At 36.6% G+C, this 19,427-nt stretch overlaps 1 protein-coding gene across 1 annotated transcript in view; it reads right to left on the reverse strand.

Annotated features, from left to right (window-relative positions):
- ARAP2 (ArfGAP with RhoGAP domain, ankyrin repeat and PH domain 2) overlaps nt 1–10,645 on the reverse strand; it is a 130,652-nt gene extending 120,007 nt beyond the window's left edge. Inside the window, exons 1-3 of the mRNA XM_059817809.1 lie at nt 9,735–10,645; nt 2,645–2,715; nt 1,655–1,734 (exon numbers count right to left, since the gene is read on the reverse strand). Of these exons, the coding sequence (XP_059673792.1) occupies nt 1,655–1,734; nt 2,645–2,715; nt 9,735–10,642 (1,059 nt within the window). The 5' untranslated portion in view covers nt 10,643–10,645. The remainder of the gene's footprint in view (nt 1–1,654; nt 1,735–2,644; nt 2,716–9,734) is intronic.
- Nucleotides 10,646–19,427: the final 8,782 nt, after the last annotated feature.

Genomic DNA, 19,427 nt, shown 5'->3' on the forward strand with positions numbered 1-19,427 from the left:
AGATGAAAGTGATAACTAAAATCCAAATCTTCAGATCAGGGGAAGCATGTTATAATATACTGCATTAATCATGATTCTACAACCAGCAGAAATAGCAACTGTATTTCAACCAGTTAATCCAGTTTAACAGCACGGCATTTTTGTACTTGGTGCCTTTGTAAGATAAGAAAGATCGCTGACAACCTTCCTGGGTATGATTTTTTACAACCAACCATTTCAATGAAATATACAGAATAATGCTAAGAAGTAACAAGAAGGCTAGGAAACTTTTTCTAGAAAACCTGCTTATGTCATTGAACTAATTAAAAGAAATTAAATTCCGAATTTTTAAAGACATTGGCACAGACAAAAATAACTGGCACAGACAAGATATTGTACATAAGGAAAGAAAACGAAAGCTCAAAAGTCACTTTTGTGTGCAGATAACAAGAACTACAAAGAGAAATAAGACATGAATTTATGTATACATTCTTAAAAAGTCAACAACATATTTCCATAGAACAGAAAGTACACGCCAAAAATAGAGATCATTTTTATGCTTGTAAAACCACTCACATTAGAAGATTAAATTTGAACCCTTTATTTTCACTGACCAATTCTTAACAAATTAAAGTTGGTGAAAAAAAATCCTAGGCATCCATTTCAGTAGCTTTGATTTTAGTCAATAGTTTACAATAGTATAAAAAGTGAAACATTAGAGTGAAAACGAGGACAGAAACTAAGAATAATTTACTGTTTTCTCTAACTCAGTGGCTTGAGATCAGCTGGGACAAGTATAAGCAATCACAGAATCAACAACTTCTAGTCTGCATCCTGCTAAGACAGAAGCAGGAGCTGGGATTCATGGCATTTGGCAGATGCCTCACTAGCCTAATTTACCTCCCAGATCTCCACGTGATTCAGAAGTCTGTCCACATGCTATGGCATGCACAGCATCGATTACTAACCCCAACAAAAGTGTTCATTTCAGAGAATCCTACAATAAAAGTGACTTTCTGGATATACAGCAAGTTTAGGGGATGCGTGAAAAATATCAGAAGTCCTGAGAACTTTCATATACAGGAATTAAGAAACGGTATGGCCAAAAGTGACCATTAGATCATCTAAACTAACATGTAAGCTGCTTTCATGCTCTACAAGTCTGTGTAGAGATGCCCAGGCTTGATCTGCAATTATCCGAACAGAGAAAAGACACTTTTACCTTTACTAGTCAATTCTAATGGTTATCCATCACTTAACCTCACTTAGTCACAAAAGTCTTACAATATACCACTGTACTTAAGAAGGTAAAAGGAAGGCATTAAGGTAGTCTCCAACTACCTGTAACTGACTGTTTTGCATTTGATATGGCAGCTCTGGGCATAAAAGAAAAAAAAAAGTCAGTTATCTATGTTGTTTAAAAAAACAAATCAAAAAAAACCCCAACACAACAGCTTCCTATTACTATTGAACAGTATAAAGTGTATCTCCAGATTAAGAAAAGTCACTAGTCCATAAATATTTACACTACAAACTTTTTGCATGTACCTAAAAAGACAAAAAAGGTATTGGGAACTGAAAAAGCAGAGGAAAAAAGGATTAAGGGCAATATAAAATACATAACATGAAGATTAAAGTGAAGATAGACCATTTATATCCAAACTTCCCAACTTACTTTAGCATCTTTAGGGTTGTCAGAAATAAAGGTTTCCCCATATGGAGAGATGATAGGTGGCTTTTCTTCTGTGAAAGTTTCTTAAAGCAAATAAATAAATAGAGTCATACAGTGCAATACTCTACTAAAGTACTAACAAAATCAAGGGACACAGATTTTTCTGTTTGTGATTTCTCTGTCCTTCTCAGAAAAAAATTTGAAGAACAAGAAACAATTTCCCATTTCTAACTGAACTCCAGACGCTTTCTTTTTCCCTCAGACACTACCTAGTCAGACAGTACTACTATTACTATATAATTTGGATATAACTTGCATACAGGCATTTTCTTCTTTCCTATCCTGCATCAAGTTAAAGAAAAACTTCGATTGCATACTCTTAGGAGCAATAGCTCCAAAGTGTCCTTTATTCTGACTTTAAAAAAAGACACAAAAACCCATTTGTGCACAATCTTCATTTTGTGACCAAGTATTTGCTTGAAATTAATATGCATAACTTCAAACAAGACATACCTCTAGAGTATGAAAGAACTTTTGTTTACAACTGACTGCACAAGACTTCTAAATTCTTTCAGTAAACTAATACAATTAATTTCCTGTTACTTCCCAGAGCTATGAGCACTAACAAATTAAGCAGCATTAGTCAGGAATATGCTCCTTACATCTTTCAAGAAAAAGACAACTCTGCTTAAAAAAAATTCTGGCTCTAATCTTAGAAATTCAAAATACAGTAGTCTAAAAAAGTATATTAAAATAGATGAGGTTTAAAGACTAGATTTTCTAATTTTCATTTTATTAGCTCATAAACAAAAACTAAGTAAAAATGCAGAAGTGGTTAAATGCTCTGCTATTACACACGTCACTTTTTCCAGACCTTCCAGATGCCCACTATTTCTTAAAATAAGCAAGTCAATACTCATTTTAGAAAACTTCTGGACTGAGGTTTCTTTCTCTTCAATATTCAAGATGTAAATATCAGCATGCTTAACTCACCATTTTGTAAAATTTGCCTCCCAGTGCAAGAAATATTTACAAGATCCACATTTCTTCTTTTCTGAAGGGAACTTAAACAAAACAAAGCACAAAATGAAAACATTAAGTGAAATATCCCAGAAATAGAGCAAAAACATCTTATGCAGTTAAATTATTAAAATTATATACAAATACAGAAATAGTCAATTTTAAGTCTTGGAATATTTCTGGTTTAATTTAAAAGTCACCCAACAATGTGTTTTGCTCCCTCTGTGACACTGAATACTCTGATCCTAGCACACACCTTGAATTTGGGTTTTTTGGTTTATTTGTTTTGAATTGACCTTATGATACATTTAGATTTCTAGGAAACATGGAGATACCCCACTCTTCCCCCACCCTTTACCCTCCTTCTCCTTCACACTGATTACCAGTGACTATATTTAAAGAAGGCGGTACTATGAAAGTCTAATTTAACATTAAGCTCAAAGGGAGCCTGGGCATGGAAATCCAGAAAAAACATGCTCTCAACCACTGAAAAAAATTGCTCTAAAGTTTTGATTTCCTAAGGTGATTTTTTTCCTAGAAAGTTTTCAATATGAAACATAAATTACATTGCATTGCAACTGCCTGTGACTACCACTATACATTTTGTATAGATAAGAATGTATCCCCATACACAACAGAAAAATTATTTTATTATTGGTGGTGTGCTGGCCCCTAAGTATTTCAGCAGTTTCATGTATAGTGGCACTCATCATGCTGCTAAAGACCACATTTTTTTTAAATATTATTATTATTGAGATTTCAGGCTGAGACAGCAGCTTTAGAATAACAACACAGGAACAAATATGCCTGAATTAGTACCTTTCTAACCCATCTTCACTATTCTAGCAGTCTGTATCAGAGCTGTTTTCAGCCAAGCTCTGATTTCCCCTGTTAACATGAATAATTAGTAATTTTTCCTCTGAATTTCATTTTCTCTGCTTGAAATAACAGTGATACAGATCCTTATAGAATATTCATTGACTGATAAATGCCATACAAGATCCTTGAAATTTTTCTAACAGTTTGCAGGTCCTCCATACTTCAAAGCCAAAGATATATGTATGTTTTGCTAAAAATATCAATATACCTAATTTTTGTTTCCCCACTTGACATATTGAAAAATTCTATTCTTTTAAGATTAGCTATGTTCAAAACCTTAGAAATACCGCCCCATGAAGTCCAAGTTGAATTACTCCATACTACAGGTTGATGTTTCTCTATGACAGAAGGCATACATTTATGAACTACTATTTAATATAATTTTTAATCCATGCCTAAATCTGCCCCAAACAAATTATTAGATTAAATTCAAGACAGAAGCCGCACCTTATAAAGTTACTTGACATTTCAAATGTTATATCAATTCAGTTTCTCAATGATATTTTGTAAAATCCTGCTTTTAGAAAACACAGGGTGAGTTTGGCCAGTGAAGGTGGATCATGGCCTAGCTTCCATATATAGTTGTTTACTCTCCTGAGTTACAATTACAAAAAATACACAGCAAATACTTTAAAAGTCTCTGTTTCTTCATACATTTTACTAAAATTGATGTAGTTACATCTTTTGAAGCTACATTAGCAAACTAACTTCATGAATTTGTACTAACCTAATTTTAAAGAACCTGGTATGCTTACAGAAAAAGAAAAAATAACTTTTTCAACACAGACCAGATTTTTTTCCTTGTAGGTTGGGGTTTTTTAAGGGTATTAACAGCATTAAAATAAACTAGAGATAGACATAGGCAGCTTTTAAAATGATGGTTTTCTTCCTTATGTAAATCTGTGAGTCACTAGCTTAGTTTCAGGGTGGAAGGATTTCAAAGTGGGTAATGGTAATAGATGGTAAAAGATAAATTCACCAGGAAATAAAAAATAACAAATCAGCTTACAAAGACCTGCATTTCTTTAATTCATATCATTTTCAGGATTTGTGTATTCTTTTTTGATTATGTACCTACCATGTATGTACACATGACAAGAAAACCTGCTAATAAGCAAACTATGGTCTTTTTTTCCAGCAATCAAAAATAAAACCTTTTTGTCATTTTTGGAAAACAAAGTTCTAACTTATGTCAAGTGAAAACTATCTCAAGACACAAAATTAATGAAGCAAGTTTACTCTGAATATCTGCTTGAAAAATTATGTATAACAAACAACATACAGTGCAAGCTATAAAATGATAATAATTTGTCAACGCTCAGTAGAATAGAATAGTTAGATAGTTGTTGTACAAATTGAATACCTAAATTAAAAAGACAGAAAAATAGTGAAGACGACTTTGGGGGCAAATAAGATTGAAAAAAAAAATCTTATATCTACGCCGATTTATAACTTTCTTTAACCATTTCCAAAATTCAGTACCTCTTCAGATTAATTATCTCCTTTATTTTGCTCTTTAAAGGAAGGTTAGCGTAAGCAGTCTGCCAATCAAAGTGTGCCAATTTTACAAAGATATAATAATAGTTTCAATTAAATTATCACTTTGTTACAAATGTGGAGATTAAGACCCACTATTTTCATACATTAAGAGGTACTGGATGAGGCTCATGCTACATACTCTTCCCCACCACCCTTTCCTTATGCATAAACAGGATGAAAGGGTGTGATGAGGCAGCGGCTGGTCTTGCTAAAGGCTGAGAGACTGGAAAGGTGAGAGCTTAGCACTGAGCTTAGCTGTTTTATTCAATATACTCCTGTCACTTCACAGATAAAGTGAGGGACAGAGGTCAGTGAAAGCAGTCAGTGCTTCAAAGTCTTTACTGGCATTCATCTGCTGTTTTAAATGAATGAAGCTTTTGTTTTCAAACTCATTAAAAACGTTTTCTTTCTATCTATCTCAAGGCCTGACCCTCCCATAATGCAAACATGTCAAAAGTGCTCTAGCATGCTATGTTCATAGACTGCTTGCAGAGGTAAATTAATGGTGATGCTTGACCACAGGAAAAGGGAGGGAGCGGCTTCTCTCTCCTAAAAAACTTGCTTTGTGTGACAGAACACAGAGTACAGAAACATAGCAGCACCAGCTTGGGCACCTCATCAGCAATCTTGAACACTTACATGTTAAGAAATGGAGACTAAAGAATAGAGCAAGCAAGATGTTTCAACCATAGGATCTGCCAGTTGGAGAAAACGAATAGTGCCTGCTTAGGCCAAGCATCACTACCTATTTTATTTATATTTTCCCCCTAAACACAGCATATTTTCCAGAATTACTTTTGGTCTATTTCTTCTTATTTCTTTTAATAAAAAATCAGAGCAATCCCACTACTGAACAATACAAGTAACAAAGTTGGGGGATATGAAAAAAAATCTAAAAGTACATAGAGTTCATCAGCCTCAAATTTTACCTCTGTAGCATTCTGTATGGTCTATAATGTTACAAATCTGCTCAAGCTTTTTCCTTTACCAGATTGCTGCTCTGTGTAATGCAACTGTAGCTATTTCACCCAAAAGTGACTGCTAAATTACATGATCCAAAGCATCCAAAGCCTCTAAAACTATCACTATACTGACTACCTTTAATCTTGCACATCAGTGGTTAGCTCCATCCGTTGATTATTTTCACTATTTTGTCTTACAAAAGCCTCAATTTTTCACTTATGTCTGTATGGAAGAAGTCACTTAGACCAAAAGTATCAAAAGAGACTATGAAACTTCCAATCCACTGTGTTTAACCCTTTGTTCTGTTCCACAACATGACTGGGGAACCATAGTAAAAATTTAAGACTGCTCACTTAAATACAGAATGCAGGGTCTCAGAAAGAGTGATGACTTTGTCTAATAAAAATGTTTTGGATGCAGATTATTTCAATTTTAGAATATTATTTGCAATCATCCCCTTAACAATTACAGTGCTTTTAAACACTTTTAGAGTGATCTTTACTAATTCTGTGTCAGAGAGCTCATAATGTTATGATAAGAAGCAAAAGTGTAGCTGACAGGAATCTAGCATAATTACACATCACTTCAGTACTGACCAACCAAAAACACTACTAAAATCTGCACAATAACCCCACTATCAAGAACGCTGTGCAATTATCACCTTTTTTTTTTTAGTTCTGCACAAGAGTACAGTGATGCCACATATACTTCAAAGAAGAAAGAAAACCAAAACGTTTCTAACTTCTAAAATGCTACGGTGTCTTACCAGCTGACAGCGCCATTTGTTACAGGCAAGAGTCAGGAGCACAAATGAGGCACAGGGAAGCAGATACAATTGCAACAGAGGCAGGCACATTATTAGTAATAAAAAGTAACATGGTCACAGCACTACTAAGGCGCACAAGGAGTCGCACCATATGAACTTTTTGTGCCAGAAGGCACATATGAGATCATGAGAAAAGCGTTTCCTTGCATAAAAATTTAATGACTAATATCCATGCATGACTAGAAGGAAATGTTGAGTTTCCCCAGAAGATTTCAGCAGGGTTTCTCTGCCCCTGTGGAAAAGTCTTCACACAATGTAATAAGGATGAAACCAGTGTCTATCAATAACAGTCAGTTGAGAATGTTTGTCTATGCAATTCTGTAAGACAAACACAATCTTTCCTGAGGTTAAAGATGCTGCAAGCTGCCATTTTAAAGTTCTGTATTAATTCTTTGCTTCTCAAAAAATACCCAGCAAGATTATCAAGAATGTTTCTGTGAAGTTTAAGTTCCGGTTTAGCCTTGATCTTCCTCAGACAGACTGCTACTTGTCCTTCAGGATTTCCATATTGTTATAACTGGAGCATAAAGATGAAGAAAATAAGCTGAAGCTCACAGATCAAAATCATGGGTAATGAAGTTAGTGACCCAGTCACATATCAATCACTGATAGACTGGGATTTGGAGGATTTACTTCAATGGTGAGAAGATTACAAATATAGCATATTCTCTCTACTGGATGATTGTTGCTCAAAAGACATTAAGAGTACTCTTTTAGTAGCTAGTCACTGTTGTCTTTTAGGATGAGGGTCCCATTTTAGCTCAGCAGGAATAGCTTTATTATATGAAGTAGGGATAATCGGTCTACAAAAATTAACATAAAGCTACTCCTCACCAAGAGATGTTTATACTTAGGTTTCAATAAGCACGATTTTGGAGTGATTTAGAAGGCACTGATGAAACATTTTTTAAGGCACACAGAAGTCTCTTAGTTGTTGCAAAGAATCTTTACCTCGCCATCTGTTCAATCAAACAATTGCATTACAACATTTAATATTGACTTCTTTCAATAATCTAAAAGAAACTTATAAATGCTGAGAAAACTCTGCATCTAGAGCATGTATAAACTTGCTAATGATGTTTGTAACTGCTGAGATATGCAGATGAAAAAGACAAGATAAATACAAAACATTCTCAGACACGTCCCTTCCAGGCATAGCTAGTGGTTTAAAAAAACATTTGACTAAAAAAAGTGCAACCTAATGATTTGGATATGGCTACACCAACAAAACTTTGCATATGCCTTTGCATGAATTTTTCTTCTCTGTTTAAGACACTTAACCAGCATGACAAGTAAAAGCTTATAGTTAACAGAACGAAAAATACCACAAATTAATCTGTGGGGAGATACTCTTCGTTTACACAGCCTGTAATATTGTGATCAACTGCACATTCAGTGCCCAATATTTTTAATAAAAGTAATATTGTTTGAATGTTAAGATATGCCTGGAGTTAAGTTCTAACATCAGACCTTTTCCTCTACATTCCATCAATATTTTTGCAAGACAAGCTACAACAACTGATGCTTATTCTGGACAATAAGTGCTACTCGCTGATTTGTGGATTCAAATTATGAACTCAACCATTTTGAAGGAAGAAAAATCCACACCCACATCGCATGAATATTTTGAAACAAATTCAAACTCTCCTATGCAATTTACCATAACACACTTTACTGGACTCTATCCAATACTGTCCTCACCAATGCTGCACAGAACTATCCTAACAAAGATTCCACAAACTCTGAAAACCTCTCACATGTATCTTTTTTTTTCTTTCCCTTTTTCCACTTCTTTTTTCCTGCTGGAATGCCTCAAAAATACTTTTCTACTACAAGCATCATTAAAAGCTAAGGTTTTGTTATTATGAGAACACCAGCAAAAGCCAACACCTAATATTAAAAACTGGTTGCATTCATTCTCTGTATTAACAATTAAATGACAACAAGTTTAGAAATTAATCTAAGAGCCATATTGAAGAAAGTCCTTGCTTTAGACCCACAGTATAATGTAGTTACCTCCTTCACAAAATAGCCTATTCTAAGTTAAAACAAAATAATTTACGTATTTATATTTACAGATAAGTTTTACGGGCTTTAAGGCTAAGACTTAAGATTCTCATGTAATCATCTTGTTATGCCCATGCGTGTAATCATATCAGATACATCCTGTTTTGTTTACAGGGTGGCTACACCATACAAAGTACAAAACAGACAAGAAGGATTTTCTAAATTTTGTCTCCCTTTTTAGGTAAAATTACATTAATATGTGTAGGTGTGTAAAACTCCCTAGATCTTTCTTATAAGTTACATATATAAAAATAATAAACTTGTATTTTCCAAGAACAGTATCTCTTGAAACAGAAAGCTGTTTTCATCAGAAAACAAAGCTAAGGTCTAATTAATATTATTAGCAATTTTTTGGTTTGGAATAGATTCAACAGCTTTTTCTGTTATTTTTCAATCTTGGTTTTGTAACACTTGTGTATGTCCATTCTTCCCTATCTTAACAGCATACAGATTAAGTTTAAAAAATACTTGATATATTTGTTTTTAACGAGGGTTAAATCTAAAGCAATAAAGATTCCTTTCTTTGAAAATACATAGAGGCAGAGATGATTGGGGAGGTTATAAGGAAACACAGTTCTAAAATTTCCCTTTATACTCTCATTTGAGCTTTTAAATTCCATTGAAGCTTAATCCTCCTTCAGTTAATCTGGCAACATCCATACCAGATCCAGTGTATTCACAACACATATTAAAAAAAATCCACAAAAAAATAACAAAAACCTCCAAGAAACCCCAAACCGTAATTTCTACAATGATAGTGATTCTTCACTAGAAAGAAACAGCAGTTACCTTGATGAAGCTTGAACTTTACTTGATTTGGGAATTTCTGGTACAGGTCGATGCCTTAGTATAAAAGACCGGCTTGCTCTTGGAAATACTTTCATGCAGTTTTGTGTATAAGAATCATATAAGTCATTGTCTATCATTTCTCCTTTAAACTTAAAGAATGGAGAATTTGGCTCACTATCAGATAAATCATCCTCATCTTCAAACATCAGATGTTTGTCTTCACTGTATTTTGTCTCACATGAATGAGCAAACAGAGGAGGAGGGTCATGAAATGCCAAACAGCCAGCAAAGTGCTCATCAGCTTGGTACATAGCAGCTTCTTCCAGTGATGTATCTGGCTGAGTATTCATGTTAAAACTTCCACTTAGATTGATAGCTTTTAGTATGCTGTCTGAATTCTGGTATAAACTAGAAAAATCCAAATTTGTAAAGCTATCATCATTTGCCTCCAGTAGGTTTTGCTCTGCAAGTTCAAACCTTTCTTTATCAATGTCAGCTTTATTAAGAAGTTGTTCTGACAATGTTGCAGGTATCAAGCTAGTCCCGTCTACACTTGAATTGCTTATTGGAGACTCCTGATCCAAGGATGAATATTGCTTCTCTTCTAAACCTTTCAAGTCTTTAAGTTTTAAATTTTCATGGAAAAGAGAATTTCCTTGCGTTTTTGAAAGAGCGGTGTCTAATTGCTTAAGAATCCTTCTGCGGTGCCCTGTAGGCAATACTCCCATTTGCTGAAGCACACTGTTATTTATTCCCACGCAATCTGTCACAATGTTATAGCCATATTCTTTAAAGTTAGGAAGATACTGCCCCAAGTTAATGTTGACCAAGAATTCTTCAATATCAGTGCCATTGCCTGTGGATGACATGATGGCAGCTTCATTCCAAATATTGTCCCACACAGTCATGTAGAAATATAGTCATGATGTATGCATATTCACTAGCAACAAAGCTCTCCAAATTTTGTTTCAGCCAGCCAATGGAGAATACCAGTTTTTTAAAGACACTTCTTCAAGTTTCTTCAGTTCAAACTGATTTTTTTTTTTTCAAAGACTGCAAGCCTACAGAAAAGAAAAAGGACATTAAAAAAAATTCCCATCTGAATTCACATTAATCTTGGATAAAATTCTGAAAGGCTCCCTGTCATTTGTACAGTAATATTTTTAAATTGCTTATATATGAAAATTTCAAGGAGGGTAAACAGCATAACCTCTCCTTCTTTTTATCTTGGCCTGTATAAAGAGAATAGAGAAATCAAAGTCTTAACTCAGCATCAGTAATACAGTCTTAAAACATATCCTAGTAGTTTATGTTAAGATGAACAGTTAAGAGATGAACCATTTATCTTCACACACACATCCTTATTACACAGTACTCAGATATAAGGGGGAGAAAAAGTGATCTAAGACCAGAGCTGGAACCCTAAGCTTTCCTATTCCCACGCTAGCACCAATTAACTAGAGTGTAGGGCTCCTACTCCCTTATCTTCTGAGCCTTAAACTCTTTTTAGCACAGAAACACACTGTCAATGGGAAAAAGGAAAAATTACTGGCTCGAGCATTCTATGTGAACTGTGGATTCAAGCCCATTTCAAATGGGAATCCAACTGAACAAGTACCATAACCAGTAAAATAGTTTACTAAGGTAGAATCACTTCTGAGCATGTGGCAGGGAGGAAGTGCCTTAATTGTTTAAATAACTACAGTCAGAAAGCTATGGAGGTGATCAAAACACATCTTGCAGATGAGGCCCTTCAGAGAACCGTCACGAGGGAAAACAGGAAACAGGAAACTACTAGCTTTTCAACTGTGTCAAGGAAGCATTTCTCCTTTGGCCACAAACAGTAGCAGAGGCATAACCCCATAAGCAAGTTCTGGTCTCCACACTAGGGACACTTGGTATCTCAAGTGCCCATAACAGTTTTTCCTCAGTACTTTCCAACTCAGCTCTTGCACCCTCCAGATTCCACCTACTTGAGTTCTTTCTTTCAGGGCCATATCCAAATTCACAATTTACAAAATCCAAAGCAGACTGAGAAGCTATCATCCTGAAGGTGTTTGAGACAGCCTGAAATCACATCTCTTTAAAAGAAGGTTTAAGATCAGCAGCAGTCAACAGGTTTTTTCACCTCCCTCTTCATGTATAAAGAGTAATTTGGCCTTAAGGAAACCTGCTGACTGTAGCAGCTGTCCTGACATGCAGGTACTGGCCTTAAGCAGTCTGGAAAAGAAAGAACAGCTTCAGTAGAACAGCATAAGACTGAAACAGCAATTAGAAAGAAAAGAAATCATACGCCCAGAATATATCCATAGTAATAGGTATTGATACCGTATTCTTCAAAATACTTCCTGACAAAAAAGGCACTACTTGTGATCTAGAATTGAAGCTTAAAAGATTGCCTACTTTTGTATTGTCTCAATTCCTCCAATAAAGGATAAAACCTCTTCCTGTTAAGATTTCCCCAATGTCTTTTGAATAACTAAATCGTTATTCAGAAAAGCAGTCATAAATAAATCTTTATGCCCCTCCTCATTCCCCAAAGCCACACAGAAATAAACACAAATTTAAAACCATGTACTGAATGGAGCACACTGTTATCACTGCTATTGGTGACTGTACTTTATTATGATTATGAAATAAATGATTAAATAACTCACTCAGTCACTAGAAGTCTTTTCTTGCAAAATTTTGTAAATATCTTATTACTCCCACACTTTGAAAAAGTGGTAATCATAAACAGGGAAAAAATAAAACTCTTTATACTTACATCATATATACACATATGTGACATAATAAGAGAAAAAAAGAAGATGAACAAACCTACATTTTTCTGGAAGATGTAAAAATCAATGCAGGACACTTACTGTAAGTGTTCCATTATTTAAAATAAGTCTTTGGATTCTTGCTAATCTCTTTAACTCCATTTTTGGGGCAATATTTTTATCAGCTTTGATCACTGTCCACAAGTCTGAGAAGTGACTTATTACCTTGAACATAAAATTCATACAATGAAAACTTTAAGAGAGAGAACTCCATAGGCCAATCAGATATCAACCTCTCAAGAGAGATGAAGTTTGTTAGGGAGTTAACCCTCACTAAAAGATTCCCTAGTCATTTAAATTCAAAACGCCTTGGATTGAGCTAAAGTGATTAACAATCAGCTTTTAGATTTAAATTTTTCTTTTCCCAACCTGCATACTTATCTAAACCCTCATCATTCCTTTAAAAATTTCAGACGTCAGCATTTCCTCAAGCTTTTCATGTAAGCCTCTAGCCATATAAGATAAAATTCAACAGTATGGCCTCCACCCATCTCTAAACCCTGAGAAATACAAAGAATACATAGTCTGTTAAGAAGTTGAATATATATTCTGAGTACAGAATGAGAAATAATTAGTACAGAAATTAATAAAGTGGGCAAAAAGTACCAGGCAGGAACTCTTTGTGCCAGAGAATGGTCTTTCATGTACCTGTTAATAAAAATAAAAAAAAAAAAACCACCAACACCACACCCACATGTTCAAGTATATAAAACCACTGCAATGTTAGCATATCATTCTAAGTGTTTTAAAGGTGGAGCTGCAATTGGTTATCTCAGCCATTTCCACCTTTCTTGACAGTTCTGGGTTTCATAGTGGTGTTTGGGTATTTTTTCCCCAAGGTGTTAGTGTTTATTTTCAGCCAGGATCATTTTCTCAATCCCTCCACCTTCAGCAGTAACAAATAAGACACTTGGGAAAGTAGCTTTTAGTTACATATTTATAAACAAACATACATTTTTACATGAACGTATTTATTTATACCCACACACACTCTTGTCAGTATCTAAATACTGTTTTTTTCTACATGCTTTGCCCACACCTTATTCTGGAACACCTCCAGTGTTGTTACTTCAGGAACTCAAATAGCCATGTATTATCAGTTATTTGGATCCTAACCCATCTCTGTATAAACCACATAACAATGCAGAGGATTACCTAGCACAGCACAAACTTTGCTTCCAAATCTGCAAGAACTGTTACTTCTTGCAGTGTATTTTATAAATGAAACATGTAGCAGACTGAGAAAGGAAGAAACTGCTTGCTGATGTTTTGACCACAAAACGCCAGTACTGCTAGAAGCTGAAGCCCTAGTCACTTTTTGTTTCTGTAGTAATCTACGACAGAAGCTGTCAACGCGTCCCTCAAGATTTATAAAGACATACTATAGATCTGGCCTAGCTATAAAACTGGTTAGATACCAGTAAGTTCATAGCCATACATATTTTGTGGGTCTGAGCAAAGGGTTATACTGACATCTGTTTTGGTTTGACTACTCAGGCAAAGATTTAAGTAACAAACAGCTAAACAAATCTACACGCATTTGTGAATGTTTGTATCGCAGGCTAGAAGATAAATACTGAATCATTTCTTACATTACAATGTTTTCTCTTTAGTAAAGGCTTAAGCTCAAGAAGTATACAGAAAAGCAGAACTCAGGGACCACCTTATCCAATATATTAATCTATTTGAATGTAATTAATACCAATTAAAAAAGAATTTAATCTCCTCCATAGCTTTAATTGCAGAGTAAGTAATAACAAACACTAAATAGTGTTCGTACAGCATTAGATATGCAGTGCATATATATGATCTATACACATTTATATGCATACGTTCATTTCCACACCCATATTTGTACCACTACAACTTTAAGTAAACAATAGTCTTTAACATTAGTGCACATGACTGCATACATCCTGGAAAACAAAACTTTTTCTCTCAGCAGCAAGGTAAAATAGATTTTTCCCACAGTACTTGATAGAAATAAATATCAAAAAAGAAAAGAAAAAAAAATTGAGGGGAATTTGGTCTTACTTAAATAAAACTGATTCTTGATGTACTATCATATTCTCCAATACAGAGTAACCAAGACAAAAGTCATCACTCAACGTGCTTACTAAAAATGGGAAAATGCTATAGCGGTTATACAAAAATCAAGCATCTTGGAAGACACTTGACCATTCCATTTTATAGAAATAAGGGTAAAACATCTAAATTGCTATGTGGAAAAAACAATACAAGGGAAACCATCTGTGCTTTCCTTCCAAGAAAATATGTTTTGGCAGGGGATGAATTGCAATTTTTGTTGCACATCCAAGCCTTATATAGGATCATCCAACTTTCCTCCATAGAAGATGATGTTTCTCACACTTCTTTTCAAACTCATTTTCACGTCCTTCCTTTTACCATCTTATGGAACAGGCATAGACAACTCAGAGTTTTTGTTTTACTAAAAGTGACAGCTAAATAGCACCAAAGAAAAATGACAACACTGGCAGAGAAAATCATACGTAACTTTCAGGACCCTTCTTCACATTGAGGATAAGTACCTGCATCTGACATTCTGAAAACCCATATCAGTTGATTCTATAATTCTTCCATTCTAAGATTTTCAAGTTGCAATGTCTTCAAGACAACACTGATTGGAAAATAAATAGGTGAACCTATGTTGAAGCAAGCAAGCAATCCAACTTCTAATTATGAAATGTGTGAACAGTAAGATATAGCTGAATATAGAAACACTCAAGCAAGACTCTTTTTTTCCCTTTTTAAAGATCACTACAGAGATTAGCCTGAAGAAAGTGTCAACCCTTTAGACGTGCGTGGCAAGATAATCACACTTTAAGCAATCAGTTCAACAAATACAAGCAAGCTCAGGCTTGCTCCCAGCTTCTGCTAAACCACATACTAGATTAAGATCCAAATAAAAAAGGTAAAAAACTCAAAACAAAACAAAAAAACATTACAACAGGACTTACCATGGAGCAGAATGAAATCTGTCAGTACTGAATTTTATCTTCGCATTGTACTTGACTGCATACAAACTGACAAGATTAACAGGCCTAGAAAACATTGTAGATCAAAGATCTTTCAAAAAAAATCTACATAATGCAATCAGCATACTAACTGCATGCTCAAAAAAAAAAAACCTCAACACTCTCAAATGACCTTTTTAAAGTGGTCACTTAATGAATTAACATTTGGGTCAACTCAGAGCAAGATAACTGACTGCAACAATTCCAATAGAACTGTTCCAAATGCAAGGAAATTATTAAGTATAGTTCAATGTAGTCAATAATTATGAAATACCTTTAAGCACCTCCTCTGTCAAAATGCTTCTTTGTTTGGTTTCTTTTTTTATTTCAGAACACATCTCTTCCAGAGAAAAGTTCACCCACGTTCACTACCTCGGAGTCAAACCTCATACTGCAAGAAATTCCAGTGGAACAACATACAGACAGTCGCCAGAGTAAGGAACTGTATGGCATGAATAAGCAAACTAAAGGTGGAATTGGCTAAGTTTAGCAAGTTGCTGTGGCAACACTTGGGTGCTGTATCATTCACTTTGTTTTTTCTATCTAGGACATCCTAGTGGCTCTTTGACTTTCTCAAAGTGAACTTCATGCATTTTCTCATAATATTTCCAGAAATATACTAGCAACTAACAAGAAGTCTATTTGTATCTAACTTCACAAAAACAACTCATAGAGTAAATAAATACACAATAATAAAACACCTTTCCTTAGCATGACATTTACAAACAGACATTAAAATATTTTAAGCTAGAAACAAAACAGGAGAAAAAAAATACACGCCTTATTTTCTACCTGCCTACGAGCTATTTCTTGTCAGATTCCAACTTTGGTATCTGACGCTCATCTGAGACATGCCCTGTACCAAACCACTCAGCCTCGCCCCTGAACTCGCCGGTAACTTTAAAGTTACTCTCCAGCAGTGCTGTTTTCGCTGTCCGCCGCGCTGCCGGCGGGACCGGGACCTCCAGCATCACAGCAGCGGCCCACGGAGAAGCTCCTCGCCCGCAGCGGCCCGGCCGGCGGAGCCGCCCGCGCAGGCCGCCGCGCCGCGCACAGGCTAGCAGGCGGGCAGCCCTTGCCCTCTGCCTCGCAAGTTCCGCAGCCCGCGGAGGCTGGCTTACCTCTGGCAAAAAGCAGCGGGGGAAGAGGGGAGAGAGGGGCAGGGATGAGGAAGAGCAGGACTTTAGACTGCTTCAGCTTTCTTTTCTCCCTGCGGTTCTCCACTCTCTCGCTTTCTTGCTTGCTTTCTCTTTCCTTCCTTCCTTCCTGCCTGCCTGCCTGCCTCCACACCCCACCCCACCCCACCCCCGCGCTGCTCCCCGGCAAGCCGCGCCCGCGCAGCGCGGAGCTCCCCCCCCTCCTTCGCTCCCGCAGGAGGCGGCCGCACCTGGGCGCGGGCGGGGAGCGCCTGCCGCTCCGCGCCCCTCCGCGCCGCCGCTCCGCGCGTGGGCCGCCGGGGCGGGTGCTCAGGGCGTGCTCGCCGGGCAGCATATTTCTTGAGGAGTCAGGAGGAAGCCCGCTTGCAGCCTCAAGCTTCAGCTCTGGGAGTGTTTCCTGCCCCAGCGCATCGCTTCACAGGCGCCCGTGTTCCCCCCCCCGCAGCCTGGCGTGGGGTGGCGGCGGGGCTGCCTCCCTGCCTGCGAGCCGCGGGCTGCCCGGTCAGCGAGCAAAGGGCTTCCCTGTATCACCTCTGGCACCAAACGCAGCCACGCTCAGGGCTGGCGCTCCAGGTGCGAGGAATCAGTATTGCCTTACAGTAGTGGAACAGCTGTTGAGGGATCACTTGCTTTTTTTAAAAAAAAAAAAAAAATTACTAAGCTTTCAGTAATGCATGTAACTTCCCCACTTCTAGGAACTCGCCCACATGTGTGAATTACTGTTACTCAGCTGAAACCAGCTTTTTGTACACAAAATGAGACTGAAAAGTACTTTCATATATTTGACCAGTGTACATACACAACTTCCTCTTGATGTACCCGTTCTCATTTTTTCTAATTAAATCCAATCACACTATTGTAGGTGAAGTCTGAGGTCTGCCACTCTATTGAAGCAGAAAAGAAGCAAAGATTTACTGAGAAAAAGAGGGCCGCAATTGAAGTGCTCATTTAGGAGCAAGTAAACCTGGGCCCTTTTTCCTGCTTCAAAGACTGCTTGCTACATGCTAAATACAGCCTTACTAAATAGCCTTACTAATAGGAAGGCTGTTAAAAACTCTTGGTGCCATGGTAGTAAAATGAGGTTTCAGGATCACAATTTTGAAGGTAAACAACTCTTCCACTCCAACTCCCAGTGAGAACAATTAGAAGTTTGAAGTTCAGCATTACAGAACCAATCCCACCAGTGCCGAAGCACTTTTGAAAATCTTGCTGCAAGTCCTAATTATTAGATACCTAAATAACAGTGTACCAAAAAAATGCAGTTAATTTTACCTCCTAAACTTGCATTATGCAAGCAAATTTTGTGGCAAGGAAGTCCCACTCCAGGGCAAACTTTTAGTTTTGGCTTTTTAGATAACCTAAAGAAATTCATTATGTTCTTGCTTGACTTTTTGTCAATGCTTTTGCTGAGTCTGTCTCGGTGTCATTCCCAATTATTTGCAAAGGGACCCATATGTTTCCAAACCAAGTTAGTGCACAGATGTGATTCAGGTAAGTATACTAACGCCCTTTTTGGTCATAGCCTTTGTGGATTGTAACCTAATGACTCACAGAGTCATCCGATCACAAATTTGCCTCAGACTTCCAGCTAAGCCTGGCTTCCTTTCAGAACAGTAAGAATGCCATTGAATGCTGACTTAGAAAAGGAATTTTAACCACAGTAACTTAAAATATTTGAAAGATTCAGGTCTTGTAAACAACAAAAGACCTGCCCCATTTGTAAGGCTTGCCTTGCCATGCAAAAACCCAATCAATTAGCAGTTTATGCTGGGCTGAATTTCTTTTTCCTGCAAGTTTTAAGGTATGGTCATTGATTAATACCCTTGAGCTCTTCTCTCTTCTCTGTCAGGAAACTCCCAAGTCCTCTATAAAGTCCACGTTTCTTTCTCTTTCAGGAGACCCATGTGATTTGCTCATGTAAGTGGGCCAGCAGCAGAGACCAGAGATCATGGTCCCCTCTGTTTTTCTTTGAAACAAGTGTCAGAGTCTCACGTGGACCTCACTAAAAGAGATTGCCTTCAGCACATTTATACTTGTGCAGTAATAGCATCGGCCCTCAGAGCACAACATGACACTGCACCCTGACATGGTGTGAAACCTTTAAAATAACCTTATTTTGCAGTAATTGATATTGGCCTGATTATTTTTAGTATTATGAGTCCATAAGAATGACCATGTAAGTCTGTGTTTAAGTGAAGATGGAATAATCTCATCTAAACTGTACAGGAACTGATCCTTAGAATATGTATCTACCCTGGATTTCCACGCTCTGTCTGTGTGGTTTGTCATAAGTCAAAGTAGATGTTTGCCACATTTTTTATTGTTCATTAAACTAGTAATGTAACTGATTCAAACTAGTCAGCCATTTTCCAGTTTTCAAATATTGTAATTTTTGCATGTGTATATCTTTAAAACTATGGATCAGTTCTACTTGCTGCATATTCATTGTATTTAAGAACTCTGAAACTAGCTGCACAAACAGCAAATGGATAAGATAAATTGGGAGAACAACTGCTACTCCTTCCTTTATGGATGGCCTACAAGTAGCTCTGATATTGCACACAAAGTTTGTCAGCTATCTAAACATACACAGAAGAACTGAGTTTATTTATGACTTTTAATGAAATTATGTCTCTCTCTGCTGTAAAAATAGCACATATTCCCATTGAATACAGTCCA

Source organism: Gavia stellata, chromosome 5, assembly GCF_030936135.1.
Source record: "Gavia stellata isolate bGavSte3 chromosome 5, bGavSte3.hap2, whole genome shotgun sequence".
NCBI classification, from domain to species: domain Eukaryota; kingdom Metazoa; phylum Chordata; class Aves; order Gaviiformes; family Gaviidae; genus Gavia; species Gavia stellata.